We start from the raw sequence: 27,801 nt of genomic DNA on the forward strand, positions 1-27,801 counted from the left end.
AACTAACACTAAAACTAATAAAAGCTAAACTAAAACTAAGCATTTTCAAAAACTAAAAACCAAACTAAAACTAGAAAACTCACTCTTAAAACTAACTAAAACTAACTGAATTTGAAAACAAAAATTCACAACGAAATTAAAACTAAAACTGATGAAAAATCCAAAACTATTATAACCTTGCTTTGCATACATGTCTCATGTGTCTCATTAGTAAGTAAGATGCACCATCTGATAATCAGCAGTAGAGTTCTCTGTGTTCACAGATTAAACAGACGGGAATATTACACGAGCAGCCTTACAAGGTGAACCTCGGCTTTGATTGACAGTTCACTGATAAACAAGGTGTGCCAGCAGTAAAAGGGTAACAGAGACGCATGGATCAGTGTGTAGTGATGATTGATCACTCACCCGGTCCGTCTCCTCGGTGGAGTGGTACCCTGAGGACAGCCCCACATCGCCGCCAGTGTATCCGGGCGTGGGGCTGCTGGGCGTGGTCTCGGTGGTGGAGGAGGAGCGAGGGCGGCTGACGTGCTGCTGGGGGTCGTGGGTGTTGCGGCGGTGCGGTATCCGGGGGCTTCCCCTCAGTAGAGGGTCCCGGTCTCCGCTCCCGGACCCCGAGCCGGATCCTTTACTGCGGCGGCTCTGCAGGCTGGTCCCGCGCCTCATGGTGCCGGCGGCGCCCGAGCCCTGGCCAGCTGCAGAGGGAACCACAGGAGCAGAAAGGGGGTCAGGTTCAGGACAGCGGGGCCCAGAGGGGGAGGGGCCACCTGCTGACACAACAGAAGAAGAGGAGGAGGAGGAAGAGGAAGAGGGGATGGCGGAGCGGGAGAGGGAGAAGCGTTTACGCTGCTGCTGGAACAGCTGTTTCAGGCCCTGGCCAAGAACCCCCACGCTCCCCCTGGCGTTACGGCTCATCTTACTGAAGGAGGGCTGCTCTGACTGGGACTGGACCCTCTTCAGATCTGGGTCTGGTGATCCCCCTGCCTCTCTTTTAGCTCCAGGACCTGAAACGAGGCCCACCCCCTCAGCCTCCCCCTGCTGCATATGGTCCCGCTGACCCCTCATGGATAGCAGGGAGGAACTGTTCTATCTAACATGTGAGACCTGCAGAGGGTCGAACCAGGACAAAGACTGAGGGAGAGGAGACTAGAACACAGAAGAGGACAGGAGGGAAGAGTGGAGGTGGAGGTGGGAGGGTCTGATGGAGGGTGGATCAGCTCAGTGGCGGTCAGAGGGATGAATGGATGAATCCACAGAGGGAGCATGCATCTCTGATTCAGGAACAAGTAGCCATGCTGGTCTAGCACAGAGAGAGAGGACAGGGATTATGAGCTGCATGTTGGAACGCTGCCGAGATCCAGAGACAGGAAATGACTCATTTTCACTTTAACTTGTGACCATCTGTATCTTTAAAAATGTAATGCAAATGAAAAAAAAAAGGTGTGAATGCACAGTGATCAGTCTGCAGGCTGGACCACATTCATCTGCTGAACAAAGATATAATATAAAATATTATATAATATATAAATACTGCATCATCATGTGAAGATATCAGACAGGTTGCCTTAGTGACATCTGTATCTGCTCCTGGTTGATTTTACATTCAAAGAGGCCAATGTTTCATGAGCAAATGCAATTTAATTAGAACTTGGTGAAACTATTTTATGTTTATGTTTTATGCAGGAAAAAAAATGCTTGGGTTGATTCAGAAATGGTATAAGCTATTTATTTTATTCTCACAGTTTTGATTCCTATAATTCGTTGACAATGTAATGCATTGCCATTATAATGACAAATAAAAAAATATATGATTTAAAACGTAATTGTCTTAGAAAGCTACTTTCCTAACTTTGCACATATTGGCATTTGTCATATTGGTACCAAATTGGTGCACAATACACACATAGAGAAGCTTTAGTTTGAATTCTGCCAACATATTGGTAATTGCTGATTTAATCCCCATTTAAAATTTGTATTGCTTTTAAAATTGATCCCAAAAGCTCATATTTAGCTCTAGAAGTAATAAAGGAAAACAAGCTGGATCCAGGTTTGCTAGCATGACACACATATCACAAAACAGAACATAAATTAAATAGTAAGCAGGTACATGAAGGGGAAAAAATAAACACCAGCCTGGAGGGAGATGGAGTCAGAGAGACACAAGAGGCTGCTCGACTAAAAGAAATGATGGAGAGAAGAACAGAGGAGAAGAGATAATGAGTCACATCACAAGAAGAAAAACCCACCTACCATCAGCCCAACGTCAGCTAGTGACTCTCTCTTCAGGATTACCTGAGAGGGACAAAGAAAGAAAGAAAGAAAGAAAAGAAGAGTCATTTTAAGATTAGATTTATATCTTCAATGTACTCACTGACCTCAACATTGTCATCATTCTCATATCACTCTGTTTCAATAATCTAATCAATAATCATTCTGACTCTGAGCTGCAAACATGCTGTGCATACTGAACACAACGTCTGATAGATAGATAGATAGATAGATAGATAGATAGATAGATAGATAGATAGATAGATAGATAGATAGATAGATAGATAGATAGATAGATAGATAGATAGATAGATAGATAGATAGATAGATAGATAGATAGATAGATAGATAGATAGATAGATAGATAGATAGATAGATAGATAGATAGATAGATAGATAGATAGATAGATAGATAGACTTTATTTATCCCAAGCTGGGAAATTCCAGTGTAGCAGCAGCATTACACACAGAGACAATAACAACACAATTAAATAAAAAGAACAACCTAGGCATACTTCAAGCAATACAATATAAAAATACAATAAAATACAATAAAAAATAAAGTGTCTAAAGAAGGAGTATGTATTAAGGAGTAGAATAGAATTCCAGTGCAGAATAAATGAATATACAGTATAAAAAGTATAAAAATGTTGGTGCTATGAAACAAAATGCTATGATATTGTGTGACAGCTTCATGTGTTCCTTCAGGGGCTCATTTAGTTTCCCCTGAAGGCCTGGGCTGCTTTTCCTGTGGCAGCATCAAGACATAATGCTTCCCTCACTAGAAACAACACAGTGTTCTGTCACTAACACACGGCACAGAGCGCGGAAACCTCCTGCAGCCTCGCACGCCGCCTGGCTGAGTGGAAGACGGTGACATTACCAGAGAGGACACCTGATAACGTACGAGCTGTCTTCCTCAAGAAGGAAGCTGATTGGTGGAGCAGTGATCAGCTCAGAGATAGAGCCACAGACAGACAGACAGACAGACAGACAGACAGACAGACAGGCAGACAGACAGCAGGCAGGCAGCCCAGCCTCCCTGCAGCATCAATAGCTGCTCCCACTGAGAGCAGCAAAACAAGCTAGCAGGAACACTCAGAGCCCCGGGGAGGGACGGATACATCTAAAAACTATATTCCTTCAGCTGCAATGAAGGCCATGAAGAATAACACAAAGTTAAACAGACAGGGCCTCACACACTCACATACACACACTCCAAAAAATTATTAAGCCAAAAATGTGGACTTTATGTAATTTAATTACATGTAAATTTTCGGTAACACTTTCTATGAAGACTACATCTATAGTGCATTATGAGCGCATTCATAGTGAATTATAATGCTCATTATAATCAATCATAATGCATTATGACTGCATTCATAAACACATATAAAGCTTCATGATGCACTATATCAACAGTTATAAATATAGCTTATAATGACTTATAAATCCAAGTGTCTTATGAGTGCTCTTGACTGGTTATAAACTACAGGCTGACTGATGAGGCTTATAATACATTACAACTACTCATACCCCTCTATACACACACCTCAACAATCAGTTGTTATAAGGACTCATAGGATGCCATAAGTATAAATAAATGATCAATGTATGCTTTAAGTAAAGTGAGGTTCATATAGACGCATCTATAATGCAGCATAGCTAATCATGATGTTTCATTGTTGGCGTTAAGTAAAGTGTAACACATTTTCATGCATTTAAAAGAAGCTATGCTGCATCATAAGTCATTTCGTCAGATACCAAATATAGAGAATTACACTAAGATTAGGAATGTAACGGTATTTCGATATATTCATTCAATATTATTTTTACATACATATTTACATTTACATACGCTCACTGTATTTATTACGGTAAAGTTCTGGCAACCACAGCTGCCGGTATTTTACCGTAAATTAAACAGATTCTTTTTTTACAGTGTACTTTATTAAACTAAATATATTTCACTTTTATATGAATGAACAATATAGCCATGATGAGGCACAATTCATTGTTTTGTGTTAAAATAATATTTTCTATATTTTTAAACATATTTTTGATTCACAAATTCATTACTGTAATGCGTCCAGATAAAAATGTCATGGTTTCCCCCACACTTATATACAATCAATATTTAATACACTTTATAAAAATAAATACACATTTGTTTAAAAATGTATAATTTAACAGATTATAATCAAACATTATGTTTTTTAACAATGTATAAAGAACAAAATCTGAATGAAAATTGATGAGGAAAAATGGTTAAATGTTACGGTAATGATAGAATTGTTTGCAATAAAATATGTGTATATTTTAATAAAATACATGTTGGTTATATCAGCTACCCTTGAGCATATTTAAGTGCTTGCCAAAGAAAAAAACGGAAATAAAAAACTTGTTTTTTCTATTTAAAAATGTGTTACGGTGATGAATTTTGCTCACAGTGTCTCTAAAAATGTCAGAAAATAGCTTAAATTTTTAAAAATACATTATAAATTCATATTAAACAGTGACTTTAGATTGTATATGTGTAAAGGGTCAAAGAAAATATGTATTTAATGCTCTTGGACTTTTTCTATGAGCTGTACCTTGTTCATGAGAATCACTGCTAAGATCAGGTGCATTTCTGCACATAAACACATTCACACAGCAGCTTTTACTTTCTCAACAAGCTATCTGATCCTGTTTAATCTTCTGTGTTTAATAGGCAGATTCACACCAGCAGATATGGATGTGCTTAATTTAGAGGATGTGTGTTAATAGGCTGGTGTGAATCTGTTGAATGTGAAAGTTGCCTGCCAAAGAGAGCGAGAGCAGGTGCTGAACAGGTTTAGCCACCTGCTAGCTTGCTGCTGCCGTTAGCTATTAGGATATTGTGCTGTCAACCGTTAGACTGTGCTTTTTATAACAATATTTTTACAGATTACAGCTGGGCAGTGTTTGCATTAATCCTAATACTTTCTTCCGTAGAAATGCAATTTATTGTAATGAAAAAGTGACATAAAAGTATCATAATACATAATTCTGTTGCAATTGCTCAATCTGCTTGTAGAACCTGAAAATAATTAAGATACACTACCGGTCTAAAGTTTTAGAACACCCCAATTTTTCCAGTTTTTTATTGAAATTCAAGCAGTTCAAGTCAAATGAACAGCTTGAAAGGGTCCAAAGGTAAGTGGTGAACTGCCAGAGGTAAATAAAAAAAGGTAAGCTTAACCAAAACTGGAAAATAATGTACATTTCAGAATTATACAAGTAGGCCTTTTTCAGGGAACAAGAAATGGGTTAACAACTTAACTCTATGGAGTCTTGGGCTATTTTGTCCATTTTTGAATTCTTTTCATGTCTTTGTAAGTCATTTTGTGTCTTTTTTTAGTCATTTTGTGTCTTTTTTTGGTCATTTTGTGTCTTTTTTTTGTAATTTTGTGTCTTTTTCTTGTCATTTTGTGTCTTTTGGTGTCTTTTTTTGTCATTTTGTGTCTTTTTTTAGTCATTTTGTGTCTTTAGGTGTCTTTTTTTAGTCATTTTGTGTCTTTTTTTAGTCATTTTGTGTCTTTTGGTGTAATTTTTGTCATTTTGTGTCTTTTTAGGTCATTTTGTGTTTTTCTTTAGTCATTTTGTGTCTTTAGGTGTCTTTTTTGTCATTTTGTGTCTTTTTTTGTCATTTTGTGTCTTTTTTTAGTCCTTTAGTCCAACATAAAATGTGATTTTGAATCTTTTTTTTACTTTCAAAACACTATCATGCTCAATAAAGAATTTTAAATGTTGCCAATGTGCATTAATTTCAGAGTACACTGAGACATTAAACTGCATCATTTTCAATTAAATTCTGAAAAAGTTGGGGTGTTCTAAAACTTTTGACCGGTAGTGTATGCAAATATTTAAAACAGAAATCACTATAAATGTGTATAATTTAAAAAACTCCAATTTGCTGTATGACAATACACTCAAAAAAAGCAAACTGGGTGTCTGTTACCTTCTCCTTAGTCTAACATGTAGCTTCCACTAAATAAAATGATGTTTTGTGGTTGAACAGTTTTAAAACATGTAGTTTTAGCATAAAATGCAACACTTTAAAATGTACTAGAATACTTTATGTTAAAACAACCTAATTAAATTGCTGAATATAATACTCTTTAAAAATTATCTATTTCCTGAATAATTACTATTATGTTCATTTTCATATGATAAAGGTAATCTTTTAGGCTAAACCACTTCAACCTAACTTTGTTTTGTTGGCTCAGCACAATTAATTCATTTACTTCACTATTTTAAAAGTAGTTGTAACTACCCTATTAAATAAAGTAACTCTTAATAATGTCATACACGTTTAAATGGCCCAAGAAAATTATGTTAGTATGTTACAATTACCCTTACAAATCTAGTTGGACTGAGCCCTGGTAATTAATTAACAGTAACGCAAATACATCATGTTGACCCGACATATTTACATTTTATTCACTTAACAAAACTGTTTCTTACGGAAGCCCTGAACCGCAAGTGAAGAAATTTTTTTTTGAGATGTTATCTTGTTATTTCAAGATAATATCTCATTATTTTGAGATAATACACATATGTAAAAAAAAAAAAAAAAGAATAAAAAAAAAAAAAAATCTTCCAAATTTTTTTTTCTTCAGATATTATCTCATTATTTCGAGATAACACACCTATGTAAAAAAAAAAAAAAAAAAAAAATTTTTTTTTTTAAATATTTTTTTTTACATAGGTGTGTTATCTCGAAATAACGAAATATTATCTCGAAATAATGAGATAATATCTGAAGAAAAAAAAAAATTTGGAAGATTTTTTTTTTTTTTAATTCTTTTTTTTTTTTTTTTTACATATGTGTATTATCTCGAAATAATGAGATATTATCTTGAAATAACAAGATAACATCTCAAAAAAAAATTTCTTCACTTGCGGTTCAGGGCTTCCGTAGTTTCTCGCTAGATTAAAGCATTTTATTTAGGTGGAAATTATTTCCATCATTTTATTTCGTTCTGGGAACAAGTTATTTTTTTGAGTGTAGCAGGCAGAGAGCCATGCACACTTGTATCATAATCAAGCATGCATGCATATTTTATAATGCATGCCCCGTCACACTGAGGGGCATTTCCTGGCAGTCCCAGTGAAGTGTAATTGATTGTGGAGGGTTAACCTAAGTTAATCCTGTCCTGGAGCTGCAGGCCCCCCCTCCCTCTGGGTCTATAAATCCCCTCCTTCATCCCCAGGATGATCCCAGTGCTGGATTGGATGTTTTCTTGATTGCCTACGGTTTTATATTCAAACTAAATCCTCTTTCAGGAGCCTTTAGAGGACAAAGGTTTATTGTCAGACTGGTGTGTGTTTGTGTATGTGTGAGATGTTCTGCATCTTTGTTTAATCTGAGCAGGCGAGTCCCTCAGTCACCTTGATGAGGTGATGACGCAAAAAACAGCACCAGATGGACCTCTGAATGAGGATTGTCCTATTCAGACCCAAAAAAGTGCTTCATTTCACCATATTTTACTCTCCTGGCAGTGTTGGAACACACACTCAAAAAAATTATTAAGCCAAAAATTTGGACTTTATGTAAGTTAATTACATGTAAATTTTCCATGTAACTTTGTTACATACGTTGAATGTAAAAGGTCAAATTAAATGCAATGTTTTTCTTTCATTAAAAAGTAATATAGATAAATTAAATAACGTTAACCCATTGAGGCCTGAAAAATCGCTGGGCGATTTTAAAATAAGCCTCTAATTTTCTGGAAATTCTGGAAAAATTCTGGAAAAAAAAGTGTGAACTCTTCTACTAAATAATAGATTTTTCAGCCTCTGTAGCAGATAGAAATGAAATTCATAAAGTATTTGAGAGCTTATACAAAATACTACAAAACGACGTAAACGCTTTCCAGGATTCAATGGGTTAATGCAAATTTCTACGTAAACTTAATGTGTAGATTTACTTAAAATGTACGTATACTTTTACATAAACCTTATGAGTTCATTCAATATTACATATAAAGTTAAAGAGACTTATAAAGTCCATACGAAGTAAAGCTTATTAAGATCATAACTCATATAAAAAACCTTCCTTACTTACTACTAATAAGCAATAATTCTGAGGTAATAGAGGGAAAACTCTTAGTTAATGTCTTACTGGTTGTATAATAAGGCCATGCAGAATAAGGCATTAATAACTACTGAATAATGACTAATTAAGAGCCAATATGTTACTTATTTGCATGATAATAAGCAACTTATTAATGTTGAATATGTGTTCCCTAAACAGTAATCTGTTAATAAAGAAACTCATAAGGTTTATGTAAAAGTATACATAAACTTTAAGTAAATTTACACATTAAATTTATGTAATTTGCATTAACGTTATTTAATTTATTTATGTTACTTTTAAATGAAAGAAAAACATTGCATTTAATTTGACCTTTTAAATTCAACGTATGTAACAAAATTACATGGAAAATTTACATGTAATTAAATTAAATAAAGTCCACATTTTTGGCTTAATTATTTTTTTGAGTGTACTAAAAAATACTGCGGTTAATATTCTTTAACACTTGAAAACACTTTCAAAGCCAACTGAAGACATGTTTATTTGTTCAGGCTTTTGATTCATTGTTTCGGGACTGCTATGGTTGTTTAAATTGCTGTTGTTTTGGTCTTTTAAAACTTGTATGTACATTTTTATGTTATGTGTATGATTTCTATGTGAAGCACTTTGTGACTTCTGTCAGTGAAAGGTGCTATATCAATGAAGTTTACTTACTTACTTTCATTTTGAAAATAATGTTAGAGAGCAAGAAATCCCAAGTAAACTATCCCTTTTTATCTCATCATTGAGATGTTTAACAGTGCTTGCTTCAGACAATTTAACCCATTGACGCCGGGAAAGCATTACCGCATTTCTACCATTAAAACAGGGAGCGCTGTTGCGTCACTCTACCATTAAGGCCGGGACAGCGGATATGTCATTTTGTAGTATTTGTATTTTTTTCCACCTATTTTCGGTCTCTTGGCCAATGAAATGCATCAGAATCATGATCAGAATACATGCGGGAGTGTCGCAATGCAACATGGGACTTTTCCAGAACTTTAAATCATGGAGGAAGACGACTATAGTGGAGGCATATCTATCTATATATATATATATATATATATATATATATATATATATATATATATATATATATATATATATATGAGCGGAGGAGCTCAGCAGGAAGTGACGGGAGAGATCTGATGAAAACAGCGCCGATGATTTTATTGCTGATCTGGACTTTGAACCCTCGGAACCAGTCGACCAGATTTATGGATGAGGAATATGTTTTTAGACGACATACTTTCACCAAAGAACAGACAGATTTGTGGCCATCTGGAGATAATAATATTATTAATAATATATTAATATTAATAATAATAATAGGCTAATTGATTGTGATGATGATATAAGAAATCATGACTGTTTATGTCTTATATTACTTTATGCGTCGTTGAGTACCCTGAAAAGTGCAATATATAAAATGTATTATTATCATTTATTATTATTATTATGATAATTATTATTTTTTTATTAGAGTAGGCTAATGAGAACTATGTCTTGTTCTTCCAGTGGTCATATCATGTTAGCATCTTGCTAATGGGCATGTATTAGTATTATGCATAGGATTTTTTATTCAGTCAAATGTAACATTTGCTGAGTTTGTTGATTTTTAAAAAAAATTGTATTGAAGGTTTGGACAAATAAACTCAACTTTCTATGAAAGCCACGAGTATAAGCTCTCAAATACTTTTTGAATTTCATTTTTATCTGCTACAGAGGCTGAAAAATCTATTATTTAGTAGGTGTTGAATTTCCAGAAAAACTTCAGGTTTTAGGGGCTCATTTGAAAATCCCCCAGAGGTTTTACAGGCATTTTTTTCCAGCTGCTTTAGGCCTTAATGGGTTAAACAACAGAATTTTTACAAATTTCCTCTTCACTTTCTCCTCGGATCAACAGCATCAGTATTTAAGCCTGGTCCGCCACAGAAACAGATCAGCGTTTATCAGTGATAACAGGTGTCAGTGACAGCTGGGACCAGCCGCCTCGCTGAGTCAGCATAATTCCCACTAATGTCACAATACTGTCAAAGGTGAATTACAGACGACCACATGGACAATGGCCTCTCTGGAGCCGTGTCAGCCTCTCTCATGCCCTGTATAAATACTCACACACACACAAATAAACACACACTCAGGTCCTTGTCCTGAGCTCTGGGGCTCGTTTCATTCAGCTGAGCTGCTCTCATTGTCTGGTGAACGCTCAGTAGAGCAGAAAAAACACAACTCACACTCACACTTTATCATTTTGCAGACTGTGACAAGCATTGGATAATTAATATACGCTGTAAAAAATATTCTGTTTAATTTACGGTAAAATACCGGCAGCTGTGGTTGCCAGAACTTCACCGTAAAAATTACAGTGAGTGGATTTTCTATTCTAAATTTAAATGTAAATATCAGCAAAAACTGTAATTTAGACTGAGTATTCCTGTTATTTTAGGGTAATTGTGTCATTCATTCACACATCATGGTATTTCTCCATAAATTTTGCATGAAAATGTTATATTTTTACAGCAAAACTGTGTGTTTTTTCCACTTTATGGCAGAAAAAAGTAAAAGTTTTGTGCTATTCTTTGATTTGATTTTGATTAATTAAATTGTCTAATATGGTGATATACACTGTTAAAAATGTCTGTAGATTTTACGGTGAAAAACTGTTAAACCATGACAGTAAAAGACCGTAAATTGATAAATGGGTTAATTCGGTTTGAGTAACAATGAAACACCCTAAATGTATATATCAGCCAAAACAGTATTTTTTACTTTTTTTGTTGGAAAAATACATTACTTCACTGTAAAATACACTGGCACAGTGAATATAAAAAATATACTAACATATTTACAAGCCATCACTGTAACTTTTAGCATTTATTTTTTGTAAAAATACATTTTCTCACTGTTAAATGTACTAAACACCATATCTCTAAAAAAAATTAATATTTATTACAGTGAGTGGATTTTCTATTCTAAATTTAAATGTAAATATCAGCAAAAACTGTAATTTAGACTGAATAATCCTGTTATTTTTAGGGTAATTGTATCATTCAATCACACATCATGGTATTTCTCCATAAATTTAGCATGAAGATGTTATATTTTTACAGCAAAACTGCATATTTCTTCCAGTTTATGACAGAAAAAAGTAAAAGTTTTGTGCTATTCTTTGATTTACGGTAATTAAAAGTGTCTAATACGGTGATGTACAATTTTTAATTTTACGCCCCATTTCTGATGTATTTGACAGAGTTTTACTGTTATTTCTACAAACATTTTTGACAGTATAATATACTTCAACATAGTGATAAATACTTGTTTCTTTAACCTCCTGATTTCTTTGCCCTTTTTAAGCAAGCTCTGTTCTGTCAAGTGCCAGAGTTTAACAACAGATTACTATATATATATATATATATATATATATATATATATCCCAGACAGCTCCCTGTAGTGTTTCACTTGGCCTCTCTGCATAGAAAACAGCTGCAGCTTCATTCAGAAAGGTTTCACTGATGAAGACGCGGCACTTAAGTGTTCTTAGATCACATCCATTAACATTATTGAACACAGAAGACAATCAAAGGTGATTATTTAAAAGGAGATTAACATAATGGTGAGAGTGACATAACAGTCCTAACAGCTCAGTGATTAAACAGACAAAGTGCAATCTAGCATAAAGTGAAATCAATAGACTTTGCTGTAAATTTACAGTCAAATTCTAACAGTAACCTGCTGTATTATGATTGTACAGTATATTGCTGTGAAAACAATGCATTGTGGGAGTTTTCATGATTGCTCAGGCATTCCAACGATCAAAATTATATATTTTTTTCAGGTTTTCAGCTGAGCATGTCAGGAAAATCAAGTCATTATTTTCGAAAAGAAGACAAGTTTTATTTTATTTCTTTTTTGTCTGGGCTGAAATAATCACAATGTGTTGTTTTTCCAGCAATCCTAATATAGAGTTTAAATGGATTAGTTGTTACATAATTTAGAGTTAAACATTTAAATGTCAAGCTATTTTTTTTCTGCGTTATGAGACAGTTTGTCAGTAAACGGACCTGTATTTCTATAATACAGTAGAGGTACTGTAAGTTTTACAGTAACTTACTGGCGAAACTGCTGCCAGTAATTTACTGTAATTTTACAGTAAAAAGTTTTACAGTGTAGTGTATTATGCCGTTTTTTATGCAGATTTTGCTTTGTTATAGTTCTTCTGAACCAAATATCTGCACAATAACATGATCAGTGTCTCTTCTTCACTCTTCTATTCAGTTCTACACTGTAAAACTTTTTACTGTAAAATTACAGTAAATTACTGGCAGCAGCTTCGCCAGTAAGTTACTGTAAAATGTACAGTACCTCTACTGTATTATAGAAATACAGGTCCGTTTACTGACAAACTGTCTCGTAACGCAGAAAAAAAATAGCTTGACATTTAAATGTTTAACTCTAAATTATGTAACAACTAATCCATTTAAACTCTATATTAGGATTGCTGGAAAAACAACACATTGTGATTATTTCAGCCCAGACAAAAAAGAAATAAAATAAAACTTGTCTTCTTTTCGAAAATAATGACTTGATTTTCCTGAAAACAGTAAATTCCTGAAAATAAATATATAATTTTGATCGTTGGAATGCCTGAGCAATCATGAAAACTCCCACAATGCATTGCTTTCACAGCAATATACTGTACAATCATAATACAGCAAGTTACTGTTAGAATTTGACTGTAAATTTACAGCAAAGTCTTGCAGTGTACTCCTGACATTTAAAGAAAAAGTTGCAGAGTGGGCATGACCAGCACAAGTGGGGGAGAATCTGGCCACTGAAGCAGCCATGTTGTTGTTCATTGCTGAACATACAGTCGCTTAACTCAAAATATGGCCATAGCTTCAACAAGCCCATGCAGTGTTTCAGAGGAGAGAGAGAGCTGCTGGAATAGACCAGTCTTTGTTCCCTCCGAGCCTCACACAGCCCATCGCTGCTCTTTGTGCTGCAGACACACATCAATAAGAGAGGAACGAGGCCAGAGAGTTCTGGCAGCAACACTAGTGTGTGTGTGCGTGTGTGTGTGTGTGTGTGTGTGTGTGTGTGTGTGTTTTATTGGACAAAGACAGAAAAGGAAAGAGAGAGAGATAGCCGGAATTATATTGTGTGGAAATGTGCATTTGTGTACGTACCAAGGTTATAATAGTTTTGGATTTTTCATCAGTTTTAGTTTTAATTTCGTTGTGAATTTTTGTTTTCAAATTCAGTTAGTTTTAGTTAGTTTTTAGAGTGAGTTTTCTAGTTTTAGTTTAGTTTTTATTTTTTTTAAATGCTTAGTTTTAGTTTAGTTTTTATTAGTTTTAGTGTTAGTTTTAGTTTTTTTGTAATGGGCTATGTGTTGGTGCCAGATTCAAAGAGGTCATAATAAATTTTGCCTTTATTTCCTTTGGTTTATCATCTCAGCCCCAATAAGGTTATTAACTGTTTTGTATTTTGGTTCTAGTGTAAACATCCCAGTCTCAGTAAACATATTCACCATGTGTTGCATGTTCAAATAGAAACACTGAATTATGAATGAAAAAAGTTGACAAAAACGAAAACTAAGGACATTTTCACTATAATTTCAGTTAGTTTTAGTTAGTTTTGTAACCACAAAATACAGTTTCAGTTAGTTATCGTTTTTAAAAAAACTCTAGTTTTTATTTTTATTTCAGTTAACGAAAATGTTTTTTCAATTCTAGTTTTCGTTATTTCGTTAGTTTTCGTTAACTATAATAACCTTGGTACGTACGTATATGTGTGTTTGTGCGTGACGTCTTTGACCGATGGAAGTGGGAGCATATCTCATTCAGCAGCTGCATAATGACAGCATAGGCAGGAAACAGGAACAATCGTTATTGTATTTATCTGTGTGTGTGTGTGTGTGTGTGTGTGTGTGTGAATAGCACAGTTGTGTCAGTTGTGACAGTGCAGGAGATGACTTCAGCATTCTGCAGAGTGTGATAAGAGACACAACACAGGAGAGCTGAGCCTCTTTTACATGCAGTCTGTCCCTGAAATGTTCAGAACTTTTCCTGCATGTGTAAATGTGAGTTGTGTTGTATCTGTGTCACTAAATTCCCACCTCAAGTCCTCAGAAACATTTTACAGGGATGTGAAATGTTCAGGGTAACAGAAGATCCTTTCACATGGAGCGAACTAACTGATTCCACTGATGATCTGTCTGAATTTAGATATAGATCGCCTGCCTGGGACATAGTGCATGTTAAATCTCTATAAATAGACATCTGCACTTAAATGCAGAATCTGTAGGCAACTGGATGAAGTTTTGGTATTAAAAGTGTCACGTTTACAGCAAGGTTATTATAGTTAACGAAAACTAACAAAAGAACGAAAACTAAAATTGAAAAAACATTTTCGTTAACTGTAATAAAAATAAAAACAAGAGTTTTTTCAAAAACGATAACTAACTGAAACTGTATTTTGTGGTTACAAAACTAACTAAAACTAACTAAAATGATAGTGAAAATGTCCTTAGTTTTCGTTTTTGTCAACTTTTTTCATTCATAATTCAGTGTTTCTATTTGAACATGCAGGAACACATGGTGAATATGTTTACTGAGACTGGGATGTTAAAAATACAAAACACCCAGAACTGTAAGAGTTAATAACCTTATTGGGGCTGAGATGATAAACCAAAGGAAATGAAAGCACATACCCATTACAAAAAAACTAAAACTAACACTAAAACTAATAAAAACTAAACTAAAACTAAGCATTTTCAAAAAATAAAAACTAAACTAAAACTAGAAAACTCACTCTAAAAACTAACTGAATTTGAAAACAAAAATTCACAACGAAATTAAAACTAAAACTAATGAAAAATCCAAAACTATTAGAACCTTGGTTTACAGGCACGTATCATGCTTCACAGGCCAAACAGTCTAAAAAAAAAGAGGTAGAATGAATCGGCTGAAATTATGGATGCAATGATTGTGAAATTTTGGCCTCATACTGATTTTAAAACAACAATAAGGATGATAACAACATTTTATCTTGTTGTGCTTATTTTGTTTTCTTGTATTTTAGGAAAACAATACATCTTAATACAAAAAAACATTGGCCTATCATCTGAAAAAAGGTTTAAGCTTTTTATTAGCTAAAAAAAAAGCATCTACAGTCAAACGCATAGAAACAATCCGGTCGTCTCTCAACACTAACTGCATTCTTGTGTCTCGTTGCTAATCAGGCCGTAAACAACGATTGCTGCACAGAAGAGGATGTCTTTATGCAGATATCTACCAACTACACTGGAAAAAAGCCAACTTGTATTTTTTGGCCTAAAACAGTGATTTAAGTTGGTAAAACTTGGAAATATAAATTATTGACATTTAGGGCAATAATGTAAGTTATCACAACAAAGGAAGCCAGTTGTCTGCTCAAAAACAAGTTGGTGAGTTGTTGTTACTTATATCTTTAAGTTGGGGTTCACAACAAGGGACAATAGTTCTGATAACTCTTATTTCTTTGTTGGGAAATGTGGGAAAGCGGTGAAATTCGGTCATTAGCGAAAGCTAGCGGTTAACTGATGCTAGCAGCTAACTGATGCTAGCGGCTAACTGATGCTAGCAGCTAACTGATGCTAGCGGCGCTGCTTGTTACAGCTACAAGAGTAGCCATTAGCGTATCAATGCTAACTCAAAATTGTGGTCGCAACATTAGCTGACATTTCATAGCGGCGTTACAATCGTGCCGATTCAGCACATTGCAGAAGTTAGCAGAAGTAAGGATTAAAAGTTATTACAATGTAAAATTATAAGTTAGTACAATTTACAGTTGAGTTGACAACAATCTGAATTCAGAGTTGAGCAAACTCAAAAACAAAACTTAAAATATCTAGTTTAATTGTCCAACTTAAAATTGTATCGAAGTTTGTTGCCTTGAAATTTAGAGTTCACCCAACTTTTCTTTTTTTGCAGTGTAGACTGTTGGCCACCAGAGGCTAAGTTAGCATCAGACAGAGAGCCGATGGGTTCTGAGATGGTGCATGTGTGAAAAATGAAAATCACTAACGGTGTGTTCAGACCGGACGCGTAGCGAATATTTCGCGCGACAAGATTACATACAAAGTCAATGCAAACACGCAAATAGACGCAAATTTTTGCCGGCGGTGCGAAACGCGGGTTTCGCGCGACGCGAATGTCGCGGCGCGAATGAAACAACGCGAATTCGCGTGAGTTCAATAAATTCAACTTTGGCGAAATATTCGCGTGACGCTGTGTTGGGACAGCCTATCAGCGTTGAGATTCTGGACGACAGTGACGTCATGCATCCCGGGAACCCGCCTACTCTGGAAAAATGGAGGAGAAACTCATTGTTGCGGTCTGTGGGCTTCCCGAGCTTTTTGACACATCATCACCCTCCTACCGCAACCGGAACCATAAAGATCTTGCCTGGAGGAGGGTGAGTGAGGTCACCGGTCTGCCTGGTAAGTTGTGACAATGTGATTTCAGCTATCTGTTGTAGCTACTTCTCTACAAAGTTAGCATTAGCATTAGCAGCCTTCGCCGGCCGGCATATTTGGTCGAAAATTTGCAAGTTATTTACTCGCGCGAGTGACGCGAAAATTCGCTACGCGTCCGGTCTGAACACACCGTAATGGTGCCTGAAAGGTTTACTAAGTGGAGATAGATAGAAGGTTACAGAGGGAGTGAAGGAGGCCAGACTGGTTCAAAGGCAACCCTTCCACGGCTTGTTTGGCCGTGTCAGGTTCAGCTCAGAGTGTGTGTGGATGTGGAGGTGAATGGCAGGTAGTTCCTTGACAAAGGCAGGCACAACGCCCTATTGTGCAAGATGAAACCCACAGGGAGGCCCTGCTGCCAGAGCTGTGCTCAGCTTTCCAGCTCCAACAAGACAAACCAGAAGACACACAATCACATGCAGACATAAACACCACAACCACACACCTGTGTGTTCTTAATGACACCACAGACTTGTAATCCAGAAGGAAAAGAATGAAACATCTGATCTAGATAGATAGATAGTTAGATAGATAGATAGATAGATAGATTATTATTATTATTATTATTATCCCAAGCTGGGAAATTACAGTGTAGCAGCAGCATTACACACAGAGACAATGACAACACAATTAAATAAAAAGAACAACCTAGGCATACTTCAAGCAATAAAATATAAAAATACAATAAAAATACACCAAAATATAAAGTGTCTAAAGAAGGAGTAGAATTCCAGTGCAGAATAAATATGAATTTACAGTATAAAAATGTTGGTGCTATGAAACAAATAAGGTGCAATGAACAGTGTGCATAAAAACACATAAAGTTGCTTGCACAACTTTATTTTAGTTGCTGCTTGCACAGCTAACAAGAAGACTATGATTGTGCACCTTGTATCTGTGTTAAACTGACCTGGATACACCGAGCTTTCAGCTTAAATAAAGCAAAAATGTCAAATGTGGATATGGAAGTTACCTAATATTTCATATTTAATTTGATCTCCTAGGCAACAGAAGCCATCTGTAACTACATCAATTGTTATCACCCTCAGCCATGCAGTGAAAACAAATACCAAACGTTCATCACAAAACAGCAATAAAAACTATACATTTGCACACACACACACCCACACAAAGGGAACAACAGGTGGCACACTGAGTAAAGAAAGTCTGAGTCATCTGAGACTACTAACAGGAAGAAACAAAGAGACTTTTCTTGTTTTCATCTCCACCGAGAAACTATTGTGTTGATCTATGATGGCTGTACGGGGCTGAACCCATAAGAACCCAGAGCCAGTTATCCATAAAATAAATATCACAGACCAAGTGAACCACGCAGAACATATTTATGATGTGGGGTTTTTTTTGGTCATTCTGTGTCTTTTTTTAGTAATTTTGTGGGGGTTTTTGTGTGTCTTTTTTAAGTAATTTAGTTTTTTTCTGTCATTTTGTGTCTTTTTTTGGTCATTTTGTGTCTTTTTAAAGTAATTTAGTGTTTTTTCAGTCATTGTGTGTCTTTTTTGATCATTTTGTGTCTCTTTTTTAGTAATTTTGTGTCTTTTTTGTGTCTTTTTTAAGTAATTTAGTTTTTTTCTGTCATTTTGTGTCTTTTTTTGGTCATTTTGTGTCCTTTTTTTTTTAGTAATTTTGTGTCTTTTTTGGTCATTTTGTCTGTCTTTTTTGTGTCTTTTTTAAGTAATTTATTTTTTTTCTGTCATTTTGTGTCTTTTTTTAGTAATTTTGTGGGGTTTTTTGTGTGTCTTTTTTAAGTAATTTAGTTTTTTTTCAGTCATTGTGTGTCTTTTTTGGTCATTTTGTGTCTTTTTAAAGTAATTTAGTTTTTTTCTGTCATTTTGTATCTTTTTTTGGTCATTTTGTGTCTTTTTAAAGTAATTTAGTGTTTTTTCAGTCATTGTGTGTCTTTTTTGATCATTTTGTGTCTCTTTTTTAGTAATTTTGTGTCTTTTTTGTGTCTTTTTTAAGTAATTTAGTTTTTTTCTGTCATTTTGTGTCTCTTTTTTAGTCATTTTGTGTCTTTTTTGGTCATTTTGTGTCTCTTTTTTAATAATTTTGTGTCTTTTTTGTGTCTTTTTTAAGTAATTCAGATGTTTTTGGTCCTTTTGATACTGCCTCCAGTGGCCCCCAGGTAATTTGAGTTTGAGACCCCTGCTCTAGAATATTTAAAGTGTTTGTTACATGGGTGTCACCGTGGGTTCTTATGGGTTAAAGTATCTCTAACGTAGAAGGTGGGACAATGAACAAATCTACATGATTATTAGCCTGGCGGTGAGTCATCAGGCTGCATGTTAAACATGCTGGATGGAGCTATAAGTTTACAGGGGAAGCCTTGTTTAAAGCAGAGACCTGATGAATAATTCACCATGTGCATGAAGTGACACTGGTTCATGTTGACTACAACTACAACAATACTCAGCATGGAGCTGATGTGGCTGAGCTGAGGATAGGGAAGATGTTCTCAATGGTTTACAATGGACAAGAGGAGGAACTAGAAAATTTCCTCTGGGGAAATTTTGAAAGGGCCACGGGGGCTACTGCCGGTGTGTGTACACTATGATGAGATTCGTCAGAGATTTAAAACTATGCCCTTTAACCTCAAAGTGTGTGTGTGTGTGTGTGTGTGTGTGTGTGTGTGTGTGTGTGTGTTTGTTTGTTTGTTTTTACTCTTCCTGTAAGTCGCTTTGGATAAAAGCATCTGCTAAATGTAAATGTAAATGTGTGTGTGTGTGTGTAATTAAAATCACATAAAGTTACTGTGTGTGTGTGTGTGCGTGTGTTTGAAGCATGTGTATGCATGTGTGAGGAGTGTGTGCACTTACGCGCATGTGTGTGTGTGTGTATCTGTAACTGTAATCACATCAAAGATCAAAGCAATCAACAGAATTAACTGACACCTGTTCCGGCATAGTGACAGCAGAGGTGGACAGACTGAAATTTCTGGTCTCGAACAGAAAGCATTTTTGGCAAAACCATAATACCTATCATTGATCCGACTTCACTTTGAGCGTCCTGAGTTCTTCCTGAACGTCTACATATGTTTTTTTTTAAAGAAAAATTAAAAAATATCTTTGTTAGAGCGATCTAAAAAAACTGTTTTTTTGCCTTTTTCCGAAATCTTCCTGCGTTTTTAATATGGGAGCCAATGAGGCTGTTGGTGGTTTTGGTGGCGCATCTCTGCATCGTACGCCCAAACTATAACTCTGACAGCTTTACCAGAGGATTGTGAGGGAGAAGACAAATTTTCCTACGTTTCTATGTATAAATTATTTCTGTAGAGTGGAATTTGCGGCCTGGAGCGCAGTTTTCAAATTTATTTTTTGACAGTTTCTTCTCTCCCTCTACACTCTGGCGATGACATCACACACTGTGACACGAACATTCCGTGCAATACACACCCATTATAATCTCAGAATTTCTCCAAAAATGATCATGGTCATTGAACAGGGATTGATAAAAAACTATATGACCTATCGAAACGTGGATTAATACACCGATACACAAGACTTGTGTCTACTGTTTAAAGTTTAAATGGAGTCTCTAGGTGAAATTATGCCGGAGAAGTAGACGTTTAAAAATCTCCAATGATTGTTCTTTTTCGCTCATTTTTTGTCGGCCGTCCCATTCATTTCAATGCAAAATTTTGAGCATTTTTTCGCGACTTACGTCGCGAAAAATTTGTATTCTGTAGAGAAAAGTAATAGCACACCGATCCCGATCAAACCGCACGTTTTGATATATAATTTGTCTTGACTAGTAGCGGGACGAAATTGCGTCCGCAAGAGGAAGAAGAAGAAATCCACAGTATAACAGTAGTGCAGCACTGGTCCCTACAGATATTGCTGTATGGGACCAGTGCTGGGGAGATTGCCCCGAGGCCCTAATTAGTATGTATGTTTTACATTTCAAGCCCTGCAAAGTGGCCTTCACTTACTAGCCTGATAGGTGTTTAATAGTGACCAGGCCAACTCAGCCAGCATAGTTCATATTTCACCAGCTCTGGCAAGGCATCATCACCTGTCAACAGGCTGGAAACCACCTACACACCAGCTGGATCTCATACCAGAGATTGTGTTAAAGGCTGAGCACAGCCATCAGGAATGGGAAAAGGAATGTGTGTCAGGGACAACACACTGAAGAGAGAAAGCTCCCAGGTAATCAGGTCAGAAGGCATCTGGCAGCAGGTGACAACAACTTTACACAGTCAGATATAAATCTTCCTCATCGTCACCTATTTAAATAACTCTCCAGTCAGATCTGTGAGCTCAGGTAACCAGACACTAGGGGGGTTAGTGTGGATCAGCACATCTTCAAGCTCTGACCATCAGCATGATATCAGGCTGAGGGTCAACAATATCAAATTAAGTCTCGGTAGAAGATTAATGTTGAAAGACCTTCAAAACTTCACTTGACTCATCCAAAATCTGGCATATAAAGTTCAGAAGATGTAAACAAACTGAAACAAATGGGTCAGGGCTTGATATGTTTGAACTCTGCCATTAGTTTTAAGCTCTACGTGCACCAAAGCACATAACTTGGTACAGAAACTTGGAACGCACTCTCGCACGACACGTCCATTTTCTCAGCCAGTGAAAAACAAATTCATGACTGAGGACAGTGGATACTGTCAGCACACGGACAAGAAATACAGGGCAGCACAGCATCAGCACCGGGTAAACAGAGAGGTCCAACCAGCTGCTGCACGACACTGAAGTTAGGTTAAAGTGCTCAGATATTCACTCTGGACCCAGTGCTACATGTTTTTATATACACTACCGGTCAAAAGTTTTAGAACACCCCAATTTTTCCAGTTTTTTATTGAAATTCAAGCAGTTCAAGTCAAATGAACAGCTTGAAAGGGTCCAAAGGTAAGTGGTGAACTGCCAGAGGTAAATAAAAAAAGGTAAGCTTAACCAAAACTGGAAAATAATGTACATTTCAGAATTATACAAGTAGGCCTTTTTCAGGGAACAAGAAATGGGTTAACAACTTAACTCTATGGAGTCTTGGGCTATTTTGTCCATTTTTGAATTCTTTTCATGTCTTTGTAAGTCATTTTGTGTCTTTTTTTAGTCATTTTGTGTCTTTTTTTAGTCATTTTGTGTCTTTTGGTGTCTTTTTTGTCATTTTGTGTCTTTTTTTGGTCATTTTGTGTCTTTTTTGGTCATTTTGTGTCTTTTTTTAGTCATTTTGTGTCTGTTTTTGGTCATTTTGTGTCTTTTTTTTGTCATTTTGTGTCTTTTTTGGTCATTTTGTGTCTTTTTTTAGTCATTTTGTGTCTGTTTTTGGTCATTTTGTGTCTGTTTTTGGTCATTTTGTGTCTTTTTTGGTCATTTTGTGTCTTTTTTTGGTCATTTTGTGTCTTTTTTTGGCCATTTTGTGTCTTTTTTTAGTCATTTTGTGTCTTTTGTTGTCTTTTTTTGGTCATTTTGTGTCTTTTTTTGGTCATTTTGTGTCTTTTTTTAGTCATTTTGTGTCTTTTGGTGTCTTTTTTGTCATTTTGTGTCTTTTTTTGGTCATTTTGTGTCTTTTTTTGGTCATTTTGTGTCTTTTTTTAGTCATTTTGTGTCTTTTGGTGTCTTTTTTTGGTCATTTTGAGTCTTTTTTTAGTCCTTTAGTCCAACATAAAATGTGATTTTGAATCTTTTTTTAACTTTCAAAACACTATCATGCTCAATAAAGAATTTTAAATGTTGCAAATGTGCATTAATTTCAGAGTACACTGAGACATTAAACTGCATCATTTTCAATTAAATTCTGGTAAAGTTGGTGTGTTCTAAAACTTTTGACCAGTAGTGTAGTTTTACTTGGTGTTGACAATAGGAAACAGTTAACTTCCTGTAGAATTGCTGGAGGCTGACTTAAGGATGATCAATTTATTTTTTCTTTTAAATAACACAAAACCTGTTTGTCCCCCAATACCTTTATGTTGCCTTGCTAATATTAATGAAAATTATTTTTAAAAATATACTAAATTGATCTCATGTGGCACACTTATTTTCATTGCTATTGTGTATTTTGTTTATTTGACTGCCATTATTCTATTTTATATTAATATTTTTTTGATAAATTCATGACTTTAATATATACAGTACTGTGCAAAAGTCTTAGGCAGGTGTGGAAAAAAATACCTAGATTTTTCTTCTGTTCACTCACTTTGCATTTTGTTAATCATGATCAGATAATGTGTAAAACCAAAGATATGATCGTTTTAATTTGATAGCACAAAAATATATATTCAAGTGTAAAAGTAGGATGGGACGAGGCAGGCGTGGCATTTTCTAAAAATGGAAAAAAGGAGTCTAATCATCTAACACTGTTCCTATAAATAAACATGTTTTTATGGTATTTTTTATATCTAGTTTTATTATATTTGAATATAACCTTTACATGTTCATATTTGTAACCTATGTTTACATTTTTCAGGTCTGAAACAGTTCATTGAGCATATTTGCATATGGTTTTTATCGTCAAAAATAGTAATTTTATTTCAGATTTCATGATTTTTGTGTATTTTGGGCTCAATATGTTAATAAAGTGGGTTAAAGTGAAAAAATAATTGTCAAATCATGTTGAAGTTGTGCTGAGAAAATACCAAATACCAAACATGGGTATAGTAAATATAATGTGGTATATAAAGGGCAAATACGCTCAAAAACCCCCAGAGGGTTCATTAATTAACGATTAACATTTCCATTTTTGAAAGCATTCTTATTTTACAGCATTTTTTTCAAAACCAGTCATATTTTTCTGGCGAGATCTTCGCCACAAAGTGATTATGTACATTAACTGAGTGAATATTTAGAAAATAAAACATATATTTCTCACTAGAAATGTGATCAAAATCCATTTTTATGCAGAAACAAAGTCAAAATATTAATTTTTTTCACTAAAAATGGACACAAACCAATAGGAAGTTCCAAAAAAGTGTTCTCATAATTCAACGTGCAGCATATTTCCTTAAGTTTCCCCCCAAAAAAGATACAAAATTACCAAAAAAAGACACAAAATGACCAGAAAAGACACAAAAATAAAAAATAAAAAGACACAAAATTACAAAAAAAGACACAAAATGACTAAACAATCCCAAAAAATTATCCAAAAAGACACAGAATGACCAGAAGACACAAAATTGACACGGACACGGATTTGGCTACAATGCAAGTTAATGCCAGTCATATCCCGTGGCTATTCCAACATACAAAGTGATTATGTACATTCACTGAGTGAATATTTAGAAAATAAAACATATATTTCTCGCTAGAAATGTGATCAAAATCCATTTTTATGCAGAAACTAAGTCAAAATATTGATTTTTTCACTAAAAATGAGAGAACTGTCCGCCATGTTTTTTGTTCTGACCGCCGGGACCTTGAAAGTCACGTGACTTGGAACAAACCAATAGGAACAAATATCCATGGAATAGCCACGGGATATGACTGGCATTAACTTGCATTGTAGCCAAATCCGTGTCCGTGTCAATTTTGTGTCTTCTGGTCATTCTGTGTCTTTTTTGATCATTTTTTGGGATTGTTTAGTCATTTTGTGTCTTTTTTGGTAATTTTGTGTCTTTTTTTGTATTTTTGTGTCTTTTCTGGTCATTCTGTGTCTTTTTTTGGTAATTTTGTGTCTTTTTTTAGTCATTTGATGTCTTTTTTGGGGGGAAACTTAAGGAAATATGCTGCACGTTGAATTATGAGAATGAAGGATCCAGCACTTTTTTGGAACTTCCTATTGGTTTGTGTCCATTTTTAGTGAAAAAAATTAATATTTTGACTTAGTTTCTGCATAAAAATGGATTTTGATCACATTTCTAGCAAGAAATATATGTTTTATTTTCTAAATATTCACTCAGTGAATGTACATAATCACTTTGTATGTTGGAATAGCCACGGGATATGACTGGCATTAACTTGCATTGTAGCGAAATCCGTGTCAGTTTCACGGAAATATGAGTGATTCCGTGGCTATTCCACGGATTTTGAGTTAAGCGAATCCGTGGCTATTTCACGGATTCCTGTGAGACCAGGTCCAGGTAACTGGTTTCTCTGTTAGCATGACTGGTTTTCTGGCCTCCTAACATGGTGTAGCCTCCTTTTGTCCAACTGGCTCCAGCCAGCCATGATTCTATTTAGGATAAGTACATATAACCTTTCCAAGTTAGACAAATCAAGCATAATCCTCCATTGAAGGTTCAAAGAAACAGTGTTTTAATTGATTTGCTATCCTCTGTGAACTTATCCTGAACTAAAATATGGACCTGTGTCCTACTTTATAGTGTAACTCTTGTGACCCTTGGCTCTTTTCTGTCTCTGTCTTCAAACAGGAAGGGATCAGAGGGAAGCAGGCAGCCCGTTGCCACTAGAAACCACAGCTTTTTTAAAGGAATTTCACCTTCATTCTGGAAGTGTGGGAGTAAGTCCTAGTGGAGAGAATAAAGCCAGTCTCTCCACAGTTACAGGATAAGCATGATGGTACAGCGAGACATTTCACTTGATGCCATTGGAAGAAAAAAAGTGAGAAGACAAGAAAAGATTTCAGCCTGTGGCATCTAAATGAAGCCACAGTACAGCAAAGCCCTGCTGGAAGAGGAAGAAAGTGAGAGAGTAAGGGAGATAGAAAGGAAAAAGAATGTTTCCTCTCTGAGATACAACACTTCCTCTTTAGCCATGGTTGACCTTTGGTTTAGAACAAAAACCCAGAGCATCTGAATCCTTTTAAATCTCCTGCTGAGTATTTTTACATAATTTGTTTGGGGAACTAGGACAACAAAATTAGAACCGCAACCAATAACTTTACATAAAGTGAAACCACAACTTCACAAAACATGATCTAGTATTATGACGCAGTCAATGGGAAATGTTAATTGGGTTCATGTTGAGTATTGAGCATTATCAATAAAGATGTATCACATTTTATAGATGCACCAATCGATCAGTCGGTGAACGGAATCAGATGATTTTCAGCTACATTGTAAAAATGTTTGTAGAAATTACAGTAAAACACTGTCAAATTGCATCAGAAATAGGTCATAAAATAAAACATTGTACATCACCGTAGTAGATACTTTTAATTACTGTAAATCAAAGAATAGCATAAAACTTTAAATTTTACCACCATAAACTGTAGAAAACACACAGTTTTGCTGTAAAAATGTAAAATTTTCATGTAAAATTAATGGAGAAATACCATGATGACACAATTATCCTAAAAGTAATGGGATTATTCAGTATAAATTACAGTTTTTGCTGATATTCACATTTAAATACGCTCACTGTATTTTTTACGGTGAAGTTCTGGCAACCAAAGCTGCCGGTATTTTACCGTAAATTAAACAGACTTTTTTTTACAGTGTAGATCAGCTGTGACCGATGACCAATCAGATTCAGATAGAGTCAATCTGTGCTGGTCAACCTTACACACATGCACCATGGTTCACACTGCTAAGACAATAATGAACTGTTGTCACAGACAGACACACAGACAGTGTTGCCAACTTGGCAACTTTCTCTCTTTGTTTCAGAGTGAGGGATGGTCCTGTAACCTGGTGCAGTTTGGGAGAAACATAGTTCCTAGAAAGACAGAAAATTGACCTACGGCTAAGCCCCGCCCCCTCCACTCACTCGGACAAACTGTCAACATTCGGTGACGGTTGCTATGGCAGCTGTGACAGTCAGAGCAATTTCACAGGAGGCAATTAATCACTTTTGGAGACAGAAAAATGAAATATCATCTGGAAGTCACCAAAAGGGCCTTCATTAACAGGTTAGAGGGTTTCACTCGTCTTTTCACCCCACTGACACCGCTCATTCTGCTGCTTGTTGTAAACAAACAGAGATCGCTAAGCTAACACCTCCTGCAGCAGCAGCACATACACACTGTACTGCTACAGAGCTAACTGTTAGCCTGTTAGCACATACACACTGTAAGCTAACTGTAGCTAACTGCTGCTAACAGGTCGGCCGGCTCCTTAACAAGAGGCTCTTGTTAACGAGCCGGCCGACCTCGTTAGCGCTCATTAAGACGGAGTCGCTGGATTTGATATTGATAGATATTGACACTAGTGTGCCGCGGAACAGCGGTTGGGAATCACTGCCATAGGGAACCGGGTTACTGCTCCCATATTATTGGGCTATACCTTGTGTCAGAGTTGCATGTACCCCATGCACACCGTTTGACCATTTTAAACTTAAAATCTCAATAAAAAACACATAAAAATGATTGAAAACGGACTAACTCCAATGCATTTCAATGGATGTGGAAGCAGAGAATGTCCGAGTGTATTGAGTTAGCTATGCGCACTGTGATTGGCTCATCGCGTTTGGGGGTGTGGCTTAGCCATAGGTCAATTGGATTCACCAAAGAAATCTACATGTGCATCTCTACTAGATATTTACTGATCTCAGACCTAAATGATTAAGCTGATGTGCAACATTACAGAGTATTTCATAGAACCTTCCCCTGTTCTGTCAGCTATATATGCCACTGTGCATTTACAGCCATGTGCTTTGTTCACATATTACAATCTAGATACCACCACCACCAACTCTAGCTCTGCAACAAACACATGAGCCCTTGCCAGCTTCCCACTTACACTGCCAAAGGTATTGTACCACTTCCAAAAATGTAACCCAGGTCTTTACAGTATATTTCTCGCTCTACATTACTCAACATATTGTATTTTTCATCTGCAGCAACCAAGCATAAGGCACAAGGCAAGAGAATTGTGTTTGTTTCTCTTCAATATTTTCTTAAAATCTGCAAAATATACTGTGTGCATACACTGACAAAGTCACATTCACAGTCACACCCATGGGGAATTTAGAGGTCAATTTTATGGCCAACATACATAACCTGTCTATGTTTTAACAATAATCAGATACCAAAGGAGATGTAACTTGTG

General features: G+C 35.7%; 1 protein-coding gene across 3 annotated transcripts in view; it reads right to left on the reverse strand.

Annotated features, from left to right (window-relative positions):
- Nucleotides 1-27,801, reverse strand: part of tmcc1a (transmembrane and coiled-coil domain family 1a) — an 81,954-nt gene that overhangs the window by 50,058 nt on the left and 4,095 nt on the right. For 2 of the 3 annotated variants that reach the window (XM_059333892.1, XM_059333893.1), the window contains exons 3-4: nucleotides 2,251-2,292; nucleotides 409-695 (exon numbers count right to left, since the gene is read on the reverse strand). In XM_059333892.1, the coding sequence (XP_059189875.1) occupies nucleotides 409-666 (258 nt within the window). In that variant the 5' untranslated portion in view covers nucleotides 667-695; nucleotides 2,251-2,292. Of the gene's footprint in view, nucleotides 1-408; nucleotides 1,066-2,250; nucleotides 2,293-27,801 lie in introns of those variants that run through there. The other variant, XM_059333891.1, reaches the window with a different exon arrangement.

Source organism: Centropristis striata, chromosome 5 (genome assembly GCF_030273125.1).
Source record: "Centropristis striata isolate RG_2023a ecotype Rhode Island chromosome 5, C.striata_1.0, whole genome shotgun sequence".
In the NCBI taxonomy this organism is placed as follows: Eukaryota; Metazoa; Chordata; class Actinopteri; order Perciformes; family Serranidae; genus Centropristis; species Centropristis striata.